Source organism: Trichosurus vulpecula, chromosome 4 (assembly GCF_011100635.1).
Source record: "Trichosurus vulpecula isolate mTriVul1 chromosome 4, mTriVul1.pri, whole genome shotgun sequence".
Taxonomy (NCBI): domain Eukaryota; kingdom Metazoa; phylum Chordata; class Mammalia; order Diprotodontia; family Phalangeridae; genus Trichosurus; species Trichosurus vulpecula.
Window position 1 is genome coordinate 25,473,016 of NC_050576.1, and position 22,113 is coordinate 25,495,128.

The 22,113-nt window shown below is 47.7% G+C and overlaps 2 protein-coding genes across 2 annotated transcripts in view; both read left to right on the forward strand.

The window, feature by feature from the left end:
- Positions 1 to 6,943, forward strand: part of TTC22 (tetratricopeptide repeat domain 22) — a 31,960-nt gene extending 25,017 nt beyond the window's left edge. The window contains exons 4-7 of the mRNA XM_036753217.1: positions 2,179 to 2,297; positions 4,386 to 4,547; positions 5,116 to 5,268; positions 6,413 to 6,943. Of these exons, the coding sequence (XP_036609112.1) occupies positions 2,179 to 2,297; positions 4,386 to 4,547; positions 5,116 to 5,268; positions 6,413 to 6,943 (965 nt within the window). The remainder of the gene's footprint in view (positions 1 to 2,178; positions 2,298 to 4,385; positions 4,548 to 5,115; positions 5,269 to 6,412) is intronic.
- Positions 6,944 to 17,230: 10,287 nt separating this feature from the next.
- On the forward strand, positions 17,231 to 21,244 carry PARS2 (prolyl-tRNA synthetase 2, mitochondrial). Its single transcript, XM_036753408.1, has 2 exons — positions 17,231 to 17,279; positions 18,606 to 21,244. Exon 2 carries the CDS (start codon positions 18,633 to 18,635, stop codon positions 20,058 to 20,060), a length of 1,428 nt encoding a protein of 475 aa, XP_036609303.1. The 5' UTR covers positions 17,231 to 17,279; positions 18,606 to 18,632; the 3' UTR covers positions 20,061 to 21,244.
- The last annotated feature ends 869 nt before the right edge of the window (positions 21,245 to 22,113 follow it).

Here is a 22,113-nt window from a genome sequence, read left to right on the forward strand (position 1 = left end):
AACAGGTAGAGTACGGTCTTACATAGATGCATATGAATGTATATGCCTATATATAACTATGATTATCGATATCGGAGTATATGTGTAAGTGTATGTATGTATGGGTAATATGTGCATATGTGTATATATGTATTCTTTGTGTGTATGTCTATGTATGTATGCATGTGTGTGCATGCACACATGCATGTGTGTGTGTGTGTCCCTGCTTAACTGTAGCGTTGGTGGAGGGGAGAAGAAGAGGGAAAAAAGAACAAATGCACAGCAGAGAACAAAAGAAAACTTACAAGGAAGCAAAGAAAAGATGGACAGCTTTCAATACAATGTGTAGTATTTATTTTATAGGCTTTCTTGCAATGGAAATTTATTGCTTTATATTTTGAATCGTCTCCCACATTCTGCTGTGCACATGGTAATACTTTTTTCTTTTCTTATTTTGTGTTATTTTATTTTTGATATTTAAGTTTGTTTCTTTTTCTTTTCTTATTTTTATTGAAGTTTAAAATTAAAAATTTGCATATTAAAAATTTTAAAAAGAAAAAAAGATAATTACTCTTTTTAAGATGGAATTTAGTTGGCTTAAATGTGAAGTCTCACAGTTGGATAATAAAAACCATCTTCCCAAGTACCAGAAGCGGGATACAGGGATAGACATCTGTGTGTCTCCTCTATTTATCCTGTCTATTCCCTGTTCTGGGCAGCTAGGTGGCGGTACAGTGGATAGAGTGCTGGATCTGGAGTCAGAAAGACCTTAGTTCAAATCCAGCCTCAGACACTAACTGTGTGACCATAGGCAAGTCACTTCACCAGTTTGCCTCAGTTTCCTCATCTGCAAAATGAGCTAGAGAAGGAAACGACAAACCACTCCAGTTTCTCTGCCAAGGAAGCCCCAAATGGGGTCATGAAGAGTTGGATAGTACTGAAAATGACTAAACAACAAAATTTTTTGTTTGTATGCAGCCATCTGTATGTTGTCTCTCATATTAGAATAAGATCTTGAAAACAAGGATGGTTTTCCCCTTTCTTTGTATCCTGGGCACCTAGCACAGTTCTTAGTCCATAGCAGGCACTTAATAAATGTTTGTTAGACAACTATCAGGGAAAAAAAAGTCCTGGGGGATTCAGGCCACTGCAAATTCTGCCCTAAGCCATAGTGTCACGTAGTGGCCAAGAAACTTATTGCAGTCTGAAGCTGCTTTTAGAGAGGCTGCATAGTGAAGGGGACCAGGGAGGTGAGGAGGGTCCCACTGTCCCCTCTTTTGGGCAGAGGATGGTGTAAAACTCTGGTCACCAAATGATAGGAAGCTATTTGCTAGACTGGAGAACACCCAGAGGAGGGCAGCCAGAGTGGGGGGGGGGGGGGTCGTGTGTGGCCCAAGGAATTGGGGCTGCTGAGTTCTGAGAAGAGAAGACCTGAGGAGAGAACAGAGGTGAGGGAATGTAAAAGGTGCTTTCAGGCAAGTGAAGTATAGAACCTGCCACATGGAAGTGGGATTAGGTTTATTTAATTTGATCTCAGGTACAGAACCAGGGACCATGGGTAGAAGCTACAAAAAGGCATGTTTAGGCTGGATACCAGGAAGGACTTCCCAAATGACCAGAGCTGTCCTGGAGAGGAAGGACTGCCTAGGGAGGTAGTGAGTTCCCCCTCCCTAAAGGTCTCCAAGCACAGGCAGGCTCCTCATCCCTGAAGGGGCTGCTGCAAAGGGGATTGCTGTACAGGGATGGGTTGGACATCCCATTTCATGATTCTATAAAGCTCCTGGCTGCTGCCTCAGAAACATCTCCTTCCTTCCTTGGGTCTCTTTCATTGTCCCCAAGGATGGAAGAGCAGGGCAGCTGGACAGTCCAGTTCCAGAGGATTCTGAGGGCTTGGCTCCAAGTGAGCAGAGACTGTTTTAACTTATGTCTTTGCTTCTCTACCACCAGGCACAGTGCCTGGCACGTAGTAGGCAATTATAAGAAATGTTTATTTGCTTGATTAATGTGAATGAATGAAAGCATCTATTAAGTGCTTACTGTGTGCCAGGCAGTATGCTGAGTAGGAGAGCAGTTCTTGAGGCCTGAGCTCCCACCTGCCTAAACTTTACGTGGGCCTTTCCCAGATCTTGGAGCCAAGTTCAAGGTCTGGCTGGGGTCTCCTTTGCTCAAGTGTCACTGAAGTCTCTTTCCCCCTTTCAGCTCTGGCCTGGTGCTACCTTGGGATGCTTCTGGAAAGAAAAGACACCTTCTCTATCACCCCTATGGGCGTGCACGACTGTGGTTACTCGGGGACTGACCCTCTGGACTGTTTTGGCAAGGTATGCAGCCTAGACTGCAGGGAGAAATCAGAACCAATCCTCTGAGCCCCTTGAGGGAGAGGCTAACAGAACCAGGATGAAGTCTAGAAACCTTAGCCTGTCTGCCTTCGCAGGGCAGCATTCTCTGGGAAGTTTTGGTGGAGAGATCACTGACTTTAGAGTCAGAAGACCTGAGTATAAATCTTGGCTCTGCTGCCATCTGGATGACCAGGGTCAAGTGGCTTGACTTCTCCAGGTCTCAGCTTCCTCATCTGTAAAGTGAGGAGTGGTCTCCAAGGTCCCTTCCAGCTCTGGGACAGTCTTCTTATTTTCTTCTGCTCTTCCTCATACATTCTTTGCATCAAACACATAGCCCGCAAGCGCATGCATGCAGTCCAAACCAGATTAAAATGTGGTTCCTATCTGGTTTGAATGTGTTGAATTATTGGGGGAAAAAAGCAACAGATAAACACATGGTTTTCTAAGTCAGCACATGGCCCCCCCAAACCTTCTGTACAGTTCAGCAGCCCCCGTTTCCATTTCAGATTGACCCCCCTGCTCGACAAATCAGACCCATACAAGTTGTATCCCTCTTCTCCCTGGGTGTGGAATCCCTTCCTCCCTCATCTCTATTTGTCAAACATTATCTGTCCTCCAAGGCCAAGTAGAAATGGCAACTCCTCCTGGAAACCTTCCCTGATATCCCTGACAGAAGAGAGCTCTCCATCCTCAGGTCTGAGAATCAGAGAATCCTGGATGTGTCAGGATCTTTGAGATATGGAGACTGAGAACCAGAAAGGAAAAGTCCCAGAGAGGTGGCACAGTAGGTAGTGTGCTGGACCTGGAGTTAGGAAGACCTGAGTTCAAATCTGACCTCAGACTTTTACTAGCTGTATGACCCTGGGCAAGTCACTCAGACTTTGTTTGCTTCAGTCACCTCAACTGTAAAATGGGGATGGATAATAACAGCACCTGCCATCATAGGGTTGTTGGGAGGATCAGTTGAGATAATATTGGGAAAGAGCTTGGTACCATGCCTGGCACATAGTAGGCACTTAATATTTGTTTGTTTCCTTCCTTATGGAAATTCTATAATTTCTGGATTTGATCACTTACTGAATTTTACTTTTTATTTAGGGCATATATATCAAGTATTTATTAAGTGCTATATAGAGATCATGTGTATATATCTGTAACTATATGTACACATGCATATATCACTTAATAAGTGCTTGTTGATTGACTGAGTAACCACAAAATAACATTCCTAAGGCACAGATTCCCAAGTCACTCCTCTGCTTGAAAATCTTCAGTGGTTTCCTGTTGACCCTAGGATAAAAATTCCTCATCCTGGCAAATGGGACCCTCCACCATCTGGCTCCCACCCACCTTTCCAGTCTCAGCTCTCACCAGTTCCCTTTACATACTCTCCCTTCCAGTCAAGCTAGACGATGTATGAGTTCTTCCACAAACTCAAAATTCAATCTCCCGCCTTGGTGCATTTGCATGAGCTGGAAAGTCCTCCCTCCCTCCTTCCCCTCTAATCTGCACCATTCAGAGTCCTTATGTTCCATAAAGGCTTCCCTGAAGACCTCCTTGATCTCCTCCCTAATTCATATTTGCTCATCTGTGTACACTCTATGTACCTGCCTGCTGCCTGCTGCTTGTGGGGGTGCAGCCTGACCGGGATGTTCCTCCTCCCCTAGGACAGCACAGCTCTACGCTCCTGACACTGCTCAGAAAACAAGGCATAAGCTCATGGACGGCAGGGACCATTTTGTCTTAGCCCCCCATATCCAGCAATGAGCCATGCAGACAGTAAGCACTTGATAAATGCTTGTTGAAATGAGTTAAACTGAATGGCCATCTCTTATTAGATTATAAGCTCTGTGAGGACAGGAGCCAGGTCTTATCCTTGTATCCTCAACAGGAACTAGCACAGGACCATACATAGAGTAGGGGCTTTGGAACTTTGTGCTGAATGAATGAAGGGACGGAGAGAGTGAATGAATGAATCCTAGCTTCCTTTCTTGACTTCCACATCCTTCTGCTGCTGCATTTGCCTACCTGCCCAATTAATGGTTTGTTTGCCAACATTGTCCTCTCCAGGCCATAGAGATTGCCAAAGACCATGCACCCATCTTGAACAGACTGGCCAAGATCTTCCATTTCCTGGGGAAGCAAGACATGGCCATCGGCATCTGCAACATGGCTCTGGACATCCTGCCAGATCCTGAGCTCAACTGGCAGGCTTACTGCACCAGGGCCAAGGTGCAATGGAAGGCAGGGTGGGAAAGGGGCAGGAGGGCCAGCATCAAGGGCCCCTCACTTGATTAATGCAGTGTTTATGGGCTGGATATTCATAGACCCTCAGAAGTGGTGGGTAGCACATGAGAAAGCATTTGGGTGCCTGTTCCCTAGGAGTCATCCAGCCTTTATTAAGCACCTCTAGGGATGGGGAATGCACTACATACTTTGGTTGCACATTCCCCTTGGGATTGTTAGGAAGTTTTTGCCTGGTATCAAGCTTTAGTTAACCATCTGTGGATTTCTCCTGGGTCTGCTATCTGGGGTCAAGCAGGACAAGTCTAAACCTTCTTCAGAATGACAGCCCATCAGACACTTGTCACATCTGTCACATTCCCCTGGGCTCTTCTCTGGCCCTTTCTGAATCCTCTGTTCCTCCAAATCACAGGGGATCATTGGAAGCTGATTTGGGAGGTTTTCCTGGAGGAGCTGAAAGTCCCAGGAGGGAGGAACAATGTCACCTGAAGGGGTAGTAGGTGAATAGCTGCTATCACTTCCAGAATTCCCCTGAATTAATTCTCTTTACCTACAGATCCACACCAAGGCATACCTGCGTGACTTGGAACGGGCCAAGGCCGGGCTGGGAGGTCTGCCAGATAGGAATCACCTCACTATAGCCAAGGATGACCTGGAGGAGGTGGTCAAGGTGTGTCCAGGCCTAAAGACCTACCTGGACATTGGTCAGGTGAGACAATAGTCAAGGGGTCTCCCAATACCCCCATTTCTCTGCAAATCAGAGTTGCCTAGAACACAAGAGGTTAGATGACTTATCTAGGGTCATGCAGCCAAGATGTCTCAACACTTTGAACCTAGGTCTTCTGGTTCTGAGGCCATCTTTCTATCCAGTAAGCCATGTTGCCCCAGAGTAAATCATAAGAACAAAATAGCTTCTCTTTACTTACATTTTAATAAAGTACTGCACAGCTAAGAGTGACAGTATTATTGTCTCCAGACGCTCAACATTGGGAGGGACCTCAGAGGTCACCTGGTCCAACCTGAACCTGAACAAGAATCCTGTCTTCAGCAACCCCAGTGAGTGGCCATCCAGCCTCTTCTTGGATACCTTCTGTTATGGGGAGCTCCCTACTCACCAGCTACTAGAGAGGCATCATGGGTCACTGGAAAGAGCTCTGGATTTTCAGTGCTGCAAGCTATACATGTGACTTAAGCTCTCTAGACTTCGGTCTATAAATGGGGGTTGGACTGGATTACCTTGGAGATCTCTCTGGACATTCTTCCAGCTCAAGATCTAAGATTCCATGATTCCGCCTCCTGAGTCAGCTGGTCCCACTTAGCCATAGACTAACTATCAGGTAGTTTTTCTTCAAGTTCAGTTGAGGTCTCAGCTCCCCCAATGTAATTGGAACTGGTGAAATCCATGTGGCTGGTTAAAGTCTCCAGAGTCATGGCTAGCTTGCCTGCTCAGTCTATCATACTGTCCCCCTTCTTGACCCAATCAAAGAGGATCTCACTTCATAAAGTCCCCAGCACTTAGCACAATGCCTGGCACATAGTAGGCTCATTGACTTGACTTACTACGTGTCAGGCTGTCTAAGCAGTAAGGATACAAGAAGAGGCAAAAATATCTTCCCTGCCCTTAAGGAGCTTATAGTCTGATGCGGGAGAAAGTTAGTTGGATGTTAGAGGCCACTTAGTCCTATTTGCACTCATTTTAGAGGAAGCTGACAGAGAAGTAACTTGCCCAGTGTAACACAGGTAATATTAGTTGCAAAGTTGGCACTCGAACCGGTGTCCCCATCCTCTAAATCCAGCTTTTTCTCCCACACTGACCATCTGACTTGCCTCTGGCTCCACTCCTTTCTCCCCAGGTCTACTATTACATGGGGGTGGACGCCGTGAAGGAACTGCTGGCCGTGGATGAGTCCGCCCTGAACAAGGCCTTGGTTTTCTTCTCCAAGGCCATGGAGTTGGACATGGGCGAGACTCTGCCCGAAATCCAGCTACTCCGAGGCAAGTGCCTGAGGATTAAGGGCGAGGAACCCAACGCCGTGGAGTGCTTCAAACGCGCCATCGAACTGGACGAGAGCGGGTCGCGCCACACGGAGGGCTTCCGCTGCCTCCTGGAGACCCTGCTGGCCCTCCTGAGCCAGGCCCGGCTGAGCGTCAGCGAGCTGGGCCAGGAGGTGGACCTGTGGGTGCGCAAGGCCGAGGGCAAGTACCCGGCAGAGCGAGTGAGGCAAGAGCTCCAGCGCGTGTACCGCAGCCACACAGCCGAGGTGGTGGCCCTGTCCAAGGCCATGGTGGCTCAGGGAAGGCTGCAGCTGGTCCGGCTGCTGTTTGACAGCATGGGCGACACCTGGAGGAAGCCGCAGCTGGGCGAGAGGTCCTTCTCCTTCTGAGTCACCGGAGAAGCTGAGACTGTCGTGTCCAGGTCTGGGGCCACGTTTTAGGACGGCCCAGTGGCCATGGGAATGTCAATACAATCCGGTGTCCTAGATGGGCGTCTGGCAATAATAAGGCGCTGTAGGATGCTCAAAGTGTAACCAGTGTGTCAGAAAGACGGACCCCGCGAGGAAGCCTTACAAAGGATCCACAATCTATCGTCTCCTGCGGGGTATCAAAGACTGGCATCTTCGACTCTCCAAATAGCTGGCCAGACTTCCGGTGTCAGAAATGGACCGCCCTCATTCCTTCTGCCGCCTGGACTTTGGAGCGTCCTTCACTGCCAGAGGACGGTGCTTCCTCCTCCTTATTACATTGTATTACTTTGTATATGTCTCCTTTACTTCACCGTGTCTCTAGAGTGTAAGCTGGCCGAGGGCAGTTTCATTTTCGTTTTTGTCTGTATCCCCAGCACCTTGCACATAGTAGGCATTGAATAAATGTGTGTTAAATTGAATTTATATGCTCATAGAGCCACAGATCTTGGAGAGGTGGTCTTGGAGACCAGCCTGAAGCAAGATGCTGGGGAGGAGGAGTTCAGACCCCTAATTTCATTAGCTCCAAGCAAATAAATGCTCTATTAATTGAAAGAGTTACTTAGTACCATTGTGAGGTTGAATGCCTTGTCTGGGGGGGGTCCCACGGAGGCAGAATTTGAACCCATATATCTCCAGCCCAGGGGCCAGCTCTCTGGCCACTATATGGTACTGACTCTCTACCTCCAGCCTGATGCTATCCCCATTTCTGTGGCACCTTCTTAGACAACTCCCTCTATCAAGGAACTTATGTAAGTATAACATTATCCTTTTTACAGATGAGGAAACCGAGGCTCATAGAAGGGAGTTCAGACAGCTAGGAAGTGACAAATTCAGGATCCGAACCCAGGTCCCCCCAACTCTGAGTTCATCATGCTGCTTCTGCCTAACCTCTCACCTTTATATACAGCTTTAAGATGTACAAAATGCTTTCCCTACAAGGACCCTGGCTAATGTGATCATCTCGATTTTTTTAGATGAGGAAATAAATGGACACTGACAGAGGTCAGGTCCTGTCCCCCAGGACCCTCCATGTGCCTTTTCACTGGCTGTTCCCCATGCCTGGAATTTTCTCCGTCCTCCCCTCATCTCCTAATTTCTCTGGTTTCCTTCAATTCCCAGCTCAAATCCCACCTTCTGCAGGTCTTTCCTTGTCCCCTCCCCACCCATCCTCTCCTCCCCCCACTGCCCCCCTCGCCTGTTTTCCCTCTGGGATTACCTCCCACATACATTGTCTATATCTTGAGTGTACACAGCTGTTTGCATGCTTTCTCTCATTGAAATGTGACCTTTTTGAGGGCAAGGACTGTGGGGTTTGCCTTTCTTTTATCTCCAGTGATGGTGCAGTGCCTGGCACAGAGTAAATATTTAATAAGGACTTGGTGGCTGACTAACTGACGGTTTGGGTCCAAGCAAATACATTCTTAGGCTGTATGAGTGAAGGCACGGGCTGGGGAATGGGGTGAGAATGCCTCCTCTTGGACTCTGCCTTGCCCGGGCCATGTCTGGGACTCTGTGTTCAGAGAGTGACATTTTCAGTGTGACCACAGTACTATACAGACCAGTGACCATGCCATTCTTGGAGGAACAAGAGGGTTTAGCCTGGACAAGAGAAAGCTTAGGAGGGACCTGATACATGTCTCTCAGCATTTGGAAGCTGTCTCTAAGCATGTGAAAGATGGACTTTTCTGCTTGGCCTTATATGACAGAATTAAGAGTGATGGGTGGCAGTTACAACAAGACAGATTTAGGCTTAATGTCGGCAAACACTTCCTAAAAATGAAAGCTGTCCTAAAGTGAAATGAGCTGCCTTGTGGAGTAGTGAGTTCCCTGTCACAAGAAGTCTTCAGCAGAGGCTGGACAAACAGTTGCTAGGTACATCGTAGTCAGGATTCTTGTTCAGGTCTGGGTTGGATTAGATGAACTCTGGGGTCCCTTCTAGGTCTGACACTCTGTGGTTCTGCTTCCGTTGTACTGTCCCCTCCCATGAGTTGTTTTAAGAAAAGTCCTCGGTAAACCTCAAAGGGTTTATGGAGATGCAATTTCTTCTGGTTTTTGTAGAAACTGTCGGAGCCAGGCTGAGAGAATGTCTGGACTCCAGGGACATCTGGCTGCTGTTACTATTTCAGAGGATTTGGGGCCTTGGGTCATCAAGAGAAGCTGGTTCGGGGTATGAGCAGAGTAGGGTGGGATGGTGTAGGTGGTTATTCTTTCATTACAGCTGAGAAAACTTCCCAGCTTCCCTACCCACCCAAACCTCTAGGGAAGCTGCCGTCATGCCTCGTTAGGCACCCAGAAGCCTCCTAGGAGGTGCCTTATGAAACCCCTAATAATAGAATAATTAGTGTAATGATGATTAATGACACCTTGAATTTATCTCTCTCCTACATCCCTCCCTCCAGTGAGATCTGCCCCCTCAACAATCTTGAATGGGGGGATGGGGCTTTGGGGGGCTTTGCACTTGCCTCTTCTTCCCAGATGGCCAGCACATTTGAATCCAATCTAAGTATTTATTAACCATCTTTATGCATGTAGGAAAGGGCATGTAGAGTCAGAGGAGCTGGGTTCAAATCCTGACTTTGCTTCTTAATTACTAGCTATATGACCTTGAGCAAATTACTTACCCTCTCTGGCCTCAGTTTCCTCACCTGTAAAATAAAGAGATTGAACTCAATGATCCTTAAGCTTTAAATCTGATCTCTGATCTATGTGTAATACCAAATAGAATCTATACACACAGGTAAAGTATAACGTGGCAGGAGATAGGACGAGGGAGAGATCACACCCAAATGTGGGAATCAGAGAAGGCTTCATGGATTTGGAAAAATATGAAAGATGAATGGGGAGTCAGTATGTAAAGACTAGAGGTGGGGGAAGGAGGTGTGAGCAAATGAATGTCTGTTCCAGATACAGACAGCCAGGAAGAATGCCCTTCCTCCATTTGTGCAGCCCCAAGGGCTCTATGGAGAGATTTCAACGGGTCCATGAACTTGGAAGGAAAAAAATCACCTCATTATTTTCACCAACTTCTGGCTAAAACTGAGCATTTCCTTCCATTATGAATGTAGGCTACAAAACATGGTTTTGAAAGGATTCCGTAGGTTACCAAAGGGGTCCACGAGACATGAAAAAGGTTAAGGACCTCGTACCCAAGAGCCTCCCTCCCAGAACAACATACTTTTGTCTCCGGATGGTTTCTAACAAATTTGGGCCAGATGAACAAGGATAAGGGCATAGGGGTTGGAATGGGGGGAGGAGGGGCAGAGGGATGACAACGAACAACTCAGAGCTTCAAGACCAGATAGAACATATTCCCTTTGTAACTGACAAAGAGTCATTAGTGTTCAATCTTGATGAAATATGCAGAATCCAAATGGAAAAGGGATTCTTCCCCATCGATGGAAGTCTCTCCAAATGCTCCTGTGCAGGGAAGATATTGAACCTCAGAATACTACAGCATATCCTCCATGAGCCTAACAATACACACTGGAAAAACCAAGAGGATGAAGAGCCCCTGTTGTCCAGACTAAAACATGCAGTCAGGTTAGTCTATCAGTACTTGCATTTTCAGGCACTATAAACAGACAGTGAGCTGATCCCAGAATTCAGAAGGAAGAGAGTGGGTGGGATTACATTGGGGAAACTTTATATACTTTGGGCAGCTAAGTGGCACAATGGGTAGCACATCCCTCTTGGAGTCAGAAGGACCTGAGTTCAAATCTGGCCTTGGATACTTACTATGTGACCTTGGTCAAGTGATTTAACTATTTGCCTCAGTTTCCTCATCTGTAAAATGCACTGGAGAAGGAAATAGTGAATCACTCCAGTATCTTTGCCCAGAAAACTCCAAATGGGGTCACAAAACAATCCGACATAACTGAAAGCAACAAAAGCACTTCTAGTGATCCCAAGCTACTTTCTGACACAAAACTCCATCTTTTTACTCCAAAAATTCTCCTGGTGATGGTACAAGGCTGCAAATCATGGAGCTGTGCAACCTCCAAAGGCTGAACATGGCAGACAATTCCCAGAGCAATGGAAAGTTGCATGGCAAGCGTATGGAGGTTGCGGCCTATTACCAACCATGATTCACATGCAAGAACAGCGTAAGATAGCGCGTCAAGGGCATATGCAGCTTGAAAGGAGGCAGGCCAGTCAGGTAGTGAGAATGAAGAATAACAGATGGACAGCCCAAGGGTGGCAATGGAATCCATGCATGGGATATTCAAAGACCCAGAAGAAGGCCTCGAATGTATTGGGTAGATGATCTGTGGAGGACTAATGGAAAAACATGGCCAAGAATCACCCAGTTGAGAATGTGCTGGACTGCTTCAGTGCCTTGGAGGGAGCAACAATCACGGAGCCATCGAAGTATTGAAAGATGATTATGAGTGGCTGGGGGCAGATTTCTTCTTCTCTCTGAGCCTTCATTTCCTCCTCTGTGTAATTAGAACAATCATCTTTTCCCTCCCTCCCTTAAAACACTGTTATAAGGAAAAGCAGTTTGTCAAGTCAACAAGCATTTATTAAGCACCTACTATGTGCCAGGCACTGTGCACAAAAAGCAAAGACAGTTCCTCTTCTTAACAAACCAACAGTTGGAATGTGGGAAGACAACTTGAAAACAGCTATATACAAACAAGACATATACATAGAGCAAATTGGACATTATCTCAGAGGGAAGAGGCTCAAATTAAGGAGGCCCGGGAAAAGCCTCCTGTAGAAGGCAGGACCTTAGCTAAGACTTGAAGCAAGCCAGGGAGGTCATTAATCAGAGCAGAGGAGGGAGAGCATGAGGGACAGCCAGTGAAAATGTCCAGATCCAAGAGATGGCATGGAACAGCCAGGAGGCCAGTGTCCCTGGATCGAAGAGTATGTGCAGGAGAGAGACTGGAGAGGGAGGAGAGGACAAGGTTATGAAGGGCTTAGAAATAAAACAAAATTATAAAAGGTGAAGTACATCATGTTCAGTGAACCCAGGGATGATCAGAGGTGGAGAACCTGCGGCCTCGAGGCCACATGGTCCCCTATAGGTCCTCAAGTGCAGCCCTTTGACTGGAAACAAACCTCACAAAACAAATGTGAAATTTGGTTCCAGTCAAAGGGCCGCACTTGAGGACCTAGAGGGCCACATGCCTGGCTCTAGCCAAGCTACCTTGGCTTTCTTCTCCCCACCATGTCATGTCCTCCTCCCGTCCCCAGAAACACATGGCATGAGCTCTTCAGCACCCCAAGATGCTCGTTTTAGCACAGGTAACAAATCCACAGGCTATGGACTGTTCAGGGGTGAAGAAAACCAAGGACAAGAAGTGTTTGTACATCCTAACATCTCCGAAGCACTTTAGCAGTGGTAACTAATTAATCCTCATGACACCCTTGGGAGGCAGCAAGGAATAATGCTGCCCTTTATTGGGTGTTTGCAGAAAAGTTCACTCAGTTTTCCAGTGACTTCTGAAGTTAGCTTTAGGCCAAATTTCCTGCCCTTGAGGCAGCATGGAATAGTGAGATAAACTCTGGGAGATGGGAAGCCTGGCTTCTGGTCCCAGCTCTGCATGACCTTGAACAAACCTCTGCCCTTCACAGTGCCTATCAGTGAAATAAAGGCCTGGGATTCCATGAGCTCGCAGATCTGTCGCAGCTCTTACATTCTACGGCTGTATGCTTTGCATTTCTCTCCATGCCAAGTTGGCTATTGCTGTGTGACCTTGGGTAAGTCATTTCTGTTCTCTAGGACACAATTTCCTCATTTACAAAATGAAGGGGTTGAGATCTCCACCATCTTTAAAGTTTCTCTTCTCAGGCCCCTCCCAGCTCTGACCTCTCTGTTCTAAGGCCCCTTCCAACTCTGACATTCCCTGTTCTAAGACTCCTCCCAGCTCTGACATCCCCTGTTCTGAGGCCCCTCCCAGCCCTGACATCCCCTGTTCCGAGGCCCCTCTCACCTCTGGCATTCCGTATTCACTGTGGCACGGTCCCAGCTCCAAAGAGCCTCCAATTGAGTACTGTTGTTGCGTACAGCTTTGGTCTAGAAGTAATGAGGCCTGGGTTCTTGTAGCTGGAGTAAAGTCAAGCCGATGAGCATTTATTAAGCACCTACTACACTCCAGACACTCTGCTAAGCCCTGGTGTAACCTAATGTCTAAGGGTGAGGAAATCATCCCCTGTCTCTGTAAAATGAGGATAACTCCTGACCTGCTTGTGTCCCTGGGGTGTTGTCAAAATCTGTCCTGGCCAGAGTACTGCCCCTGGAGCCATGAAAACCTGAGTTCAAATCCTGCCTCTCTCTCACTTACCACCTCTGTGACCTCAGTCATGTCACTTGACTCTGGGCCTCACTTTTCTCATCAGCACAATGGGTCCCTGCCTCAGAGGGATATGATGAGACTCCAGTGAAATAACGTAAGGAAAGCACTTTAGAAACTTTAAAGCACTATCTAAATATTGTGCATCATCATCATCATCATCATTATTATTGTAACATTTCTATACTATTTTAAGCTTTACAAAGCTATTGGGGAGTAGAGTTTTGTTGATGGGCATTTATTAAATACCTACTGTGTTCCAGGCACTGGGAAGACAAAGCTACAGTGAAGCAGTGGCTGCCTTCGAGGGGCTTGCGCTCTTACAGGGGGAGCCGACGTGTAAACATGTAAGCGGATGCAGAATGGACGTGAGATGAAGCAAGGCTGGTTTGAGGGGGAAGGACCCACCAGCTGGGAGGGGAGGATCAAAGGTTGTTGTGTCTGTCCTTTGTTCTCAAAGCGGACATCAGGGAGACGATGACACGACTCACAGGTGACTTTGATTTGAGTGAGGGAGGGCTGAGCAAGGACACCAGCCTCGCTTTCTCCTCCAGGGCCCTCTGGGTGCAGCGGCCTGATATTCACCAGGAGGACTGGAGATGGCCCAGGATGCCATGGGAGACCCCAGCCCTTTTACGCTAAGATCTCTTCAGGTTCTCAGTGTGAGTGAGGTAATGCCCATTCAGTGAAACTGATCAGGGGAGGATCACAAAAGGCTAATGGAAAGAAAGGCCAGAGTCCGCAGAGCTGGTTTTGTCAAGAGTCCAAGGCAAAGAGAATCATCGTTTCACAGTTCGTGGATTCTAGGGCTCGTGATGGATGTTTGCAAAAGGATCACCATGAAAATGATCAGAGATTAGGGGCCAACGTCTGAAGCGCAGGGTGAAAAGGCAGAAAAATGCTACAGACACTAGATAAGACCCTCGAAATTAATTCAACACATACTCAGAGGGTCGATGACTTCAACGCAAAAAAACGGGGGAAAATATGGGTCAAAATCAGGCTCGAGAGACGCCAAAGACTTGTCCGTCACATAGAAGCCTCATGTCTCTATGTCATGAATATTTTCTCTGAGAAAAGATTCAGAGGACTGCAGATACAGCAAGCACCAAACGCCTTCTTCCAAAATGAAATCGTTTACACTCCATCAGTCAGTAAACAACTTGTTACTGTGTAGGAACTGGTCCTGGATCAGGGTACAGTCAGACTACCGACCTGTTGAAACAAAGATAAAAATGTGTAAAAGAAAATCAAAAGAAGGAAGGAAGGAAGGCAAGGAAAAAAAGAAAGAAAAAGACAGACATAAAGCAAAGAAGCAAATATTTATTCAGTGCTTCCTATATGTCAGGCACTGTGCTAGGTACATTACAGATTCTGGCTCCTTTGGTCCCCGCAATCCTAGGAGGGAGGTGCTGTTACTACCCTCATTTTACAGGTGAGGAAATTGTGTCTGAGAAAGGTAAGTGACTGGCTTCGAGTCACAGAGCTGGTAAGTGTCCCAGGCTGGATTTGAAGTGGAGTCTTCCTGACTCCAGGCCTAGCACTATCCATTGCCCCATCTAGCTGCCTAACAGAGAGATACATCAACCAAGAGCAGCACAGGTTTAGAACATAACTTTGTTTATAGGATTTTATGGAGAAGGATAGCAGAAGATTATGACTAATATTGCCTCATGAGACAGAGAAAAGAAGTGGAGGATAAAGCAGATTTAAATAAAACATGGTAGGTAACCCAAATGAGCAAAATTGTCCGGAGGGATGATGAGTCTGGAAGAACAACAAACAGGAAGGACATGGGCTCTAATATACCAATCAAAGACGTACTTATAGAGGAGATAGAAATGACACCAAAGAGGCCAAAAATATAAAAATAGCTGGATTAGACCAAAGCTACACAAAAGAAGTCTATGCAGGAGATGACACAATCTTGGAGGCATCGAAGAAGAGGAAGATATTAAAAGCATTGGAAAAAAAAGACATTACCCAAAAAGGGGAGGGGAGATGAAAGAGCATCAAATATATATTGACCTATAATATAGGCCTACTTCCATCATACGAATAACCTACATATGCATCAGGGCATCTTTGATGAGAATATTGAAGGAAAACAGGAGAATTTTGCAGGTGACACTTCACAGTAGGCCACATATTACCCATCACACAATTGACTGAAGACGTGGAAAATCCAAGGCAGTTATTAATGCTTGTGGATTGAAGAATTAAAGTCTAGAGTCACTGAAGGAATTTTAGTTAGCTGTAATACATTACAAAAGAAGTATACAAGTATACAAAAGTATGATAAACGAAGTCATTAAAGAGATATAAGATATATGACAAGAAACAAAAAAGATAGGCTGGTCAAGTATCGAGAGTTTAGGATAGGGAAGCTAAGTGGGCAGTGAGTAGAGCACTGGCCCTGGAGTCAGGAGGACTTGAGTTCAAATCCAGCCTCAGACACTTGACATACTTACTAGCTGTGTGACCTTGGACAAGTCACTTAACCCCAATTGCCCCACCTTCCCCCCTGCAAAAAAAAAAAAAGAGTTTGGGATAACCAAAGCTACTTTGGCATCCATACAATAACAAGGGAAATAGAAGATCCTCAAAGCATTGACTGGATGGACTTCCTGTTGAGGATTTATCATTCGATTAATAAGTTAGTCAATAAGCATTATTTTCTATGTGCCAGGTATTGTGCTATCAAAGGGGCTACAAAGAAAGAAAGAAACATGGTCCCTGTCCTTGAGGACCTCATTTTCCAAGGGGGAAGACAGCAGGCAAACCACTATGAAAATGAATCAAGTTGGAAAAGAGAAAGTAATAAGCGGTTAAAGGAATGGAGGAATAGAGGAAGGCAATACCTTGGTCTGTAGAAGGGGTGGAATGACAGGAGGCTATGGTCAGATGGGGAAGGGCAGAGTGTCTGCTTAGCAAGTGACCCCCTTGTGGCTAATGGGAAGCTCTTGCTGGGACCCTCCTCGTGCATGGCTGATCAGGAGTGAAGGTCATGGCACTGGGGGAGGTTGAGGAGACAGAGGTTCAGGGGTTTGAGGGAGCAGCCCCATGGATATTAAGGTCCTCTGGTGTAAGGGTAGGGCTTGGGAGAGAGATCAAGATGGTGAGCCAGGTGCTGAACTTCAGAAAGGGGGGAGGGACATGGGCAAGAGCTCCTTGGAAACGCCACAATAGGTACATGAAATAACTGGTCTGGTGCGAGACAAAGGCAAAACTAGACTTCCATAGAGGAACTAGAGTCCCAGAGGATGGGCAGGCAGGGAAGGGTTGAGATTTGCACTGGAGGAGGGCTTCCTCACATGTCTGAGATCTCAGATCTGTGGGACTATCAAAGTCTTCTCTTTCTTCACAAGACATCCCCTTTTCAATGGCCACTCTCCAGTAGGGAAGAACTCAGGCGCTGATCGTTTGCTTTCCGGGGTTTAGCGTCACATTTTAATGACCATTTTTGGCTTTGCGTGAGATTTGCGGCTAGATTTTGTTTTGTTTTTCTAACAACAGAAAGAAAACAAGATTCCGTCGGAGGCGGGGCTCGAACCCGTGGTTTCCTCAGTCACCTCCATCTTCCTGGTGCTACCTCTCCACTCCGCACACAGCCCTGAGGGGGGCGGGGCAGCCTGACTCTCAAGCCGACTGGGAGCATTGATAGAGGCCTCCGGCTGCCTAGAAGAGACTTCCTGTGGGGGTGGAGTCTGACTGCAACCCCTCCCCTCGCAGTCTCTATGGTTCCGGAAAGGGCCAGCTTCACTTCTCTTTCCCCCGGGCCTTTTCTCCGTTTGCGAGAAGGGCGGGGCCTCTCCTTCAGGACTGGCCTTATAATTGGCTGGTTGTGCCGTGGGAGGCGGGGCGCGAGGAGCTTGAGCCTTCCCTCTTCGGCTGGCCCCGCCTCCCACGTCCCGCGCATGCGTCCTCCAGCAGGAACCGCGGTCCTGCGGTGTTAGGTGAGTGAAGGCGTGGGGGCGTGGGCACATGGGGCAGAGCGTTCGGGGTCTAGCTCGGTCTGTCCGCCCGCCCGACTTCGAAGAGGGGCGGGGCCGATGAGGTTTGGGGTCTGGCTAGCGAGAGTGCCCTTCGAGCGAGGCACACGCTCGCATCCCCTTCCGTGACTCAGTTTCCCCCAGTGATTAGGCTCCTCCGCCGCGTGGGAACGGGATTGCGGAATCCCAGAGACCCGCAGGTTCGGACTGCAAAGCCCACTCCCGTTTTATAAATGTGGAAACTGAGGCTCAGACAGGGCGAATGACCCATCCCTAGACTCGATGGCCGACCTCCTGACCCTCTTCCCATTTCACAGTTGGGGAAACCGAGGCCCTCTTGGCAGAGCCCATGGGCGGTGGGTGTCCTCTGCTCCAGGGAGGGGAGCTGGCGAGGCTCCCTCTTCCCATTTCGCAGGTGGGGAAACTGAGGCTCACAGAAGGTGAGCTAGTCATGTAGAGATGGCACAGCCCATGGGCAGTCTCCGTCCTGGGAGGGGCGCCCCAGGGCCCTTCTCACACCAAAGCTACGATTCCAGGAGGTTTCCTCTTCCCATATGATGAGGGGGGTGGCCTAGGACGGGACCCTGGGAAGGGCGACCCCGGTGATGGGGACCAGGGACACGCGGAGGCTCGGGGCTGGCAGGAGCCCCCTAAGTGCCCGTCCTCCTTTTGTGGATGGGGAAACGACCTGAACGAATGAAGGCTTGTGCTGGTCCTGGGGTCAGGCTGCCTTGTGGACTCATCCTGCCTTGGTGCGAGGGGAAGATCTGGAACAGAGAGCCTGGGTTCTAGTCTGTGGCTGCTGATGTGACCTCTGGGCTAGACCTCTATAAAGTGAGGGGGGTGCCACTAGAGAACCTTCCAGGTTCTTCCCAGCTCCAGACGGTAGGATCACTTAACTAGTCTGTAGTCTCCCCTCCCCCAGCATAGTAACTCTTGGCTGGACCTGTGATTTCCTCTGTGAAAGGTAAGGAACACCTGGAGAGTCTTAAGTGACTGTGCCCCTGTCTCCGGGTTTGCACAGCAGCCCTTTGAGGCAGATAATCTAACCCTGTGGTGGTTGTTCAGGTGTGGCTGATTCTTTGGGACCTCATTTGGGATTTTCTTGGCAAAGATACTTGGCCGTTTCACAGATGAGGAAACAGAGGCAAACAGGGTTAAGTGACTTGCTCAGGTTCTCAGGCCTAATTTGAACTCATCTGCCTGACTCCAGGCCCAGCACTATCCACTGTGCCACCTAGCTTCCCTATGGAGTGAATGCTTAATGATGAATAACTCATTTTCTGACAGATCTGAGTGGTTCCTGTCGGGAGTAGCATGGAAGGGCTTCTGAGAAGATGGAGGAACTTTCCTGGCATACTGTTGGCCAGCTGCCCGCTGTCACAGCGTCCCCTTTGCAGGCCTTACCATCGTCCACCAGGCAGAGTGAAACGCCTGGCGCTGTCTCATTTTTTCCAGCCTCAGAACCTCCGAGAAGATCAGGTGGTCGGACTAGAGAGTAGGTCTGCCGAGCTGACCTGTAAGAGCCAGAGGCTGATGCTGCAGACCGGGCTGATTCACCCTGCTGGCCCTGGCTGTTACCACTACCTGCCCTACACCGTTCGAGCCATGGAGAAGCTGGTCAGGGTGGTAGACCAGGAGATGCAGGCCATCGGCGGGCAGAAGCTAGACATGCCCACCCTGAGCTCAGCCGAGCTCTGGAGAGCCTCTGGCCGGTGGACCCTAATGGGCAAGGAGCTCTTTCAGCTACTAGACCGGAATAACAAAGAATACTGTTTGGGACCAACACATGAGGAAGCCATCACCTCCCTGATAGCCTCTCAGAAGACCCTGTCCTACAAACAGCTTCCCTATCTCCTCTACCAGGTCACAAGGAAGTTCCGGGATGAGCCCAGGCCCCGCTTTGGCCTCCTTCGAGGCCGAGAATTTTACATGAAGGACATGTACACCTTTGACTGCTCTTCTGAAGCTGCTCACCAGACGTATGACCTTGTGTGTGATGCTTATGGCAGGATCTTTAACCGGCTTGGGCTTCAGTTTTTGAGGGTGCAGGCAGCCGTGGGGAGCATCGGTGGAACCATGTCTCACGAGTTTCAGCTCCCCTCGAACACTGGAGAAGATGTGCTTGCAATCTGCTCAAATTGCAGGTTCACAGCCAACGTTGAGACGCTGGACCCCAAGCAGCCAAATTGCCCTGTTTGCCAGGAGAAGCTGACGGAAACCAAAGGTATTGAAGTGGGGCACACCTTTTATCTGGGCACCAAGTACTCTTCTGTATTCAATGCCCAATTTGTTAATGCTCAGGGAAAGCCGTCACTAGTAGAGATGGGGTGCTATGGGTTAGGCGTGACCCGCATCTTAGCTGCGGCCATTGAAGTGCTTTCCACAGAAGATTGCATCCGCTGGCCTGGTCTGCTTGCCCCTTACCAAGTCTGCCTTATTCCTCCAAAAAAGGGCAGCAAGGAAGAGATGGCAGTAGAGTTGATGGAGACTCTCTATGATGATATCTCTGAAGCCTTGCCCCAGCTGCAGGGGGAGGTCTTGCTGGATGACAGGACACATTTGACTATTGGAAACAGATTGAAAGATGCCAACAAACTCGGCTACCCCTTTGTTGTGATAGCTGGCAAGAGGGCCTTGGAACAGCCCTGCCATTTTGAGGTTTGGTGTCAGAGCACTGATGAGGTGGCGTTCCTCCCCAAACAAGGGGTGATTGATTGGTTGCGGAAAGTACAGGTTGTCTAAAAGCCCAATCTCTGATTCTTACCAAGTTAAGTCCTCGCATAATTGGGTGGCATGCTATTCTCTCTAGATGCAGTGCAGCTGATAGAGGATGGATGCTGGTTAGGAGTGCAAGGCTTCATCATTCATTGATTCAGCGAACATCACTCATTCATATAAAAAGAAAGGAATATGATTTCTCTTTCCACCGACTGCCCATGTGCTCTACTTTAAATCAACAGAACCTTCTGTGATGTGAGAAAGATGCTCACGTCTGGCAATTCTTAGTCTTCAGCTTGAAGGCTAAGTCTTCCCATTCGGAGCCAGTTGGAAGATTGAGATGATTGGATGGGAGAGCAAATGAGAAACTTCCTCCAGAGACCTTGGCCCTCATTAGGCTGGACTAAATGCCTGAGCTCATTTTTCTCTTGGTTCACGAGGCCAAGTTTTTGGATTATGAGCCTCAAGTATAAAAGTGTTCATTTTTAACCTCAGTAATGTTTAGCCATCTTAACAGGTTCAGCCAAGTAACTTGGGAAGGTATGGAGCCTGGGTTAGAGAGCCAAAGCCTTCTGACTTCCTACCCAATGTGTCTGCCGTCGCTCTTATTGTGATTCTGAAACCTTAAATCGTGTTCTCTTGACTTGCTGCCTACCTCAGGGGAAGGCAGTGACCACAAATGAGATGCTGTCTGTAAAATTATTCCATCCCCTTTGGAGGAGTCAGAAGGGACACATGCACCGTGTTCCCAAACTGTTGTCATCCTGGACTTGCGAACTTTGTTTCTTGCCATTGATGGATGGCATGGGGATGTTGGCAAAATTTCAGGTACAGGCTGTGTTATCCCTGCCCGTTCTGAGGGACGTCTGAGAGGAGAGGCAGAGAGAATATTTAGCAGAATTAACAAAGGGACAAAAATTGGCCAGCATTAGAACACCAGTAATGGACTCCTTCCATGTTTTAGTGGGAGTGAGGCTTGTGTTGCCATGACACTTCCAGGTTTACAAAGCCCTGTCCTGACAACAACTCTGGGAGATGGAGGTGATGTGAGGATTTGTTCTTATTTACAGATGAGAAAGGCTCAGAGAAGATAATGACTTGCCCCAGTCTCCTGATGAGTTAGCGTCAGAGCTGGGCCTCGAACCGTCACCTGACCCTGACCAGTAATACTTTCATCTTAGCAATAAAGGCTATTTGCAGAAATTGGTAAACTTTATGTGTTTTTAACTGTTTAAGGGCTGACCTTTTCCTCCCTGCTCTGTGTCCCTTCTCCTGTCCTCCATTTGCATCCTGGATACTTGGAATGATCAATGAAGGACACTTAAGGGTTTATTATCTCTGAGATAGGTACAGGGTTTTTGAAAGAAAATGAAGCAATTTCCTGTTCTCTTATAAAGGGCCATTGACCTTTATGGTTTACAGCACAAACTGATGACTAGGAGAACCTCCAAAGTATATCATGACAAAATGAGGAGGTCCTTCTGAACACAGTTGTAGGGCACTCGGATGAAGGACACCGTTTTTAAGGTTTAACCACTGAGCAGCCAGAGCTTCATACAACTCCAGATGCCACCTCAGCCCTGGGCAGCTCAAGCGAGAGGCAAGAAAAAAGGAATCCTGTTTCCTTTCTTCCTTTTCCTTTTATTTTCCTACAGTGTGTATTAAGATATGCTGTAGAAGTCAACCTGATAATTGAAGAGGAAAATCATGGATAAATGATTATCTCTGATAATCTCAAAGTAGTCTCTTCAGTTTTATTAATGTGTGTGGGAATATAAGATTATTTCTCCTAATTGGTTCTATTTGGTTAAGTTTTTTGATAATTTTAACCTTAGAGGCCAACCCTCCATTTTATAGAGAAAGTAACAGAAGCCCAGAGAGTTGAGTCAAGTGCCCAATGTCACAAGGTGCTAAGTCTTCAAGGTGGGGTTCCAGCTGGAGTTGATTGACTCCAAATCCAGCCACTGTTCCTTTGACTTCGCCATGTTGTAATTGTCACGCTTCACCTCTAGCTAGCTGTCCCATTTAGGACCATGCAGAATGAGTCTGCATACCTCTTTGAAGACAGCTCTCACGT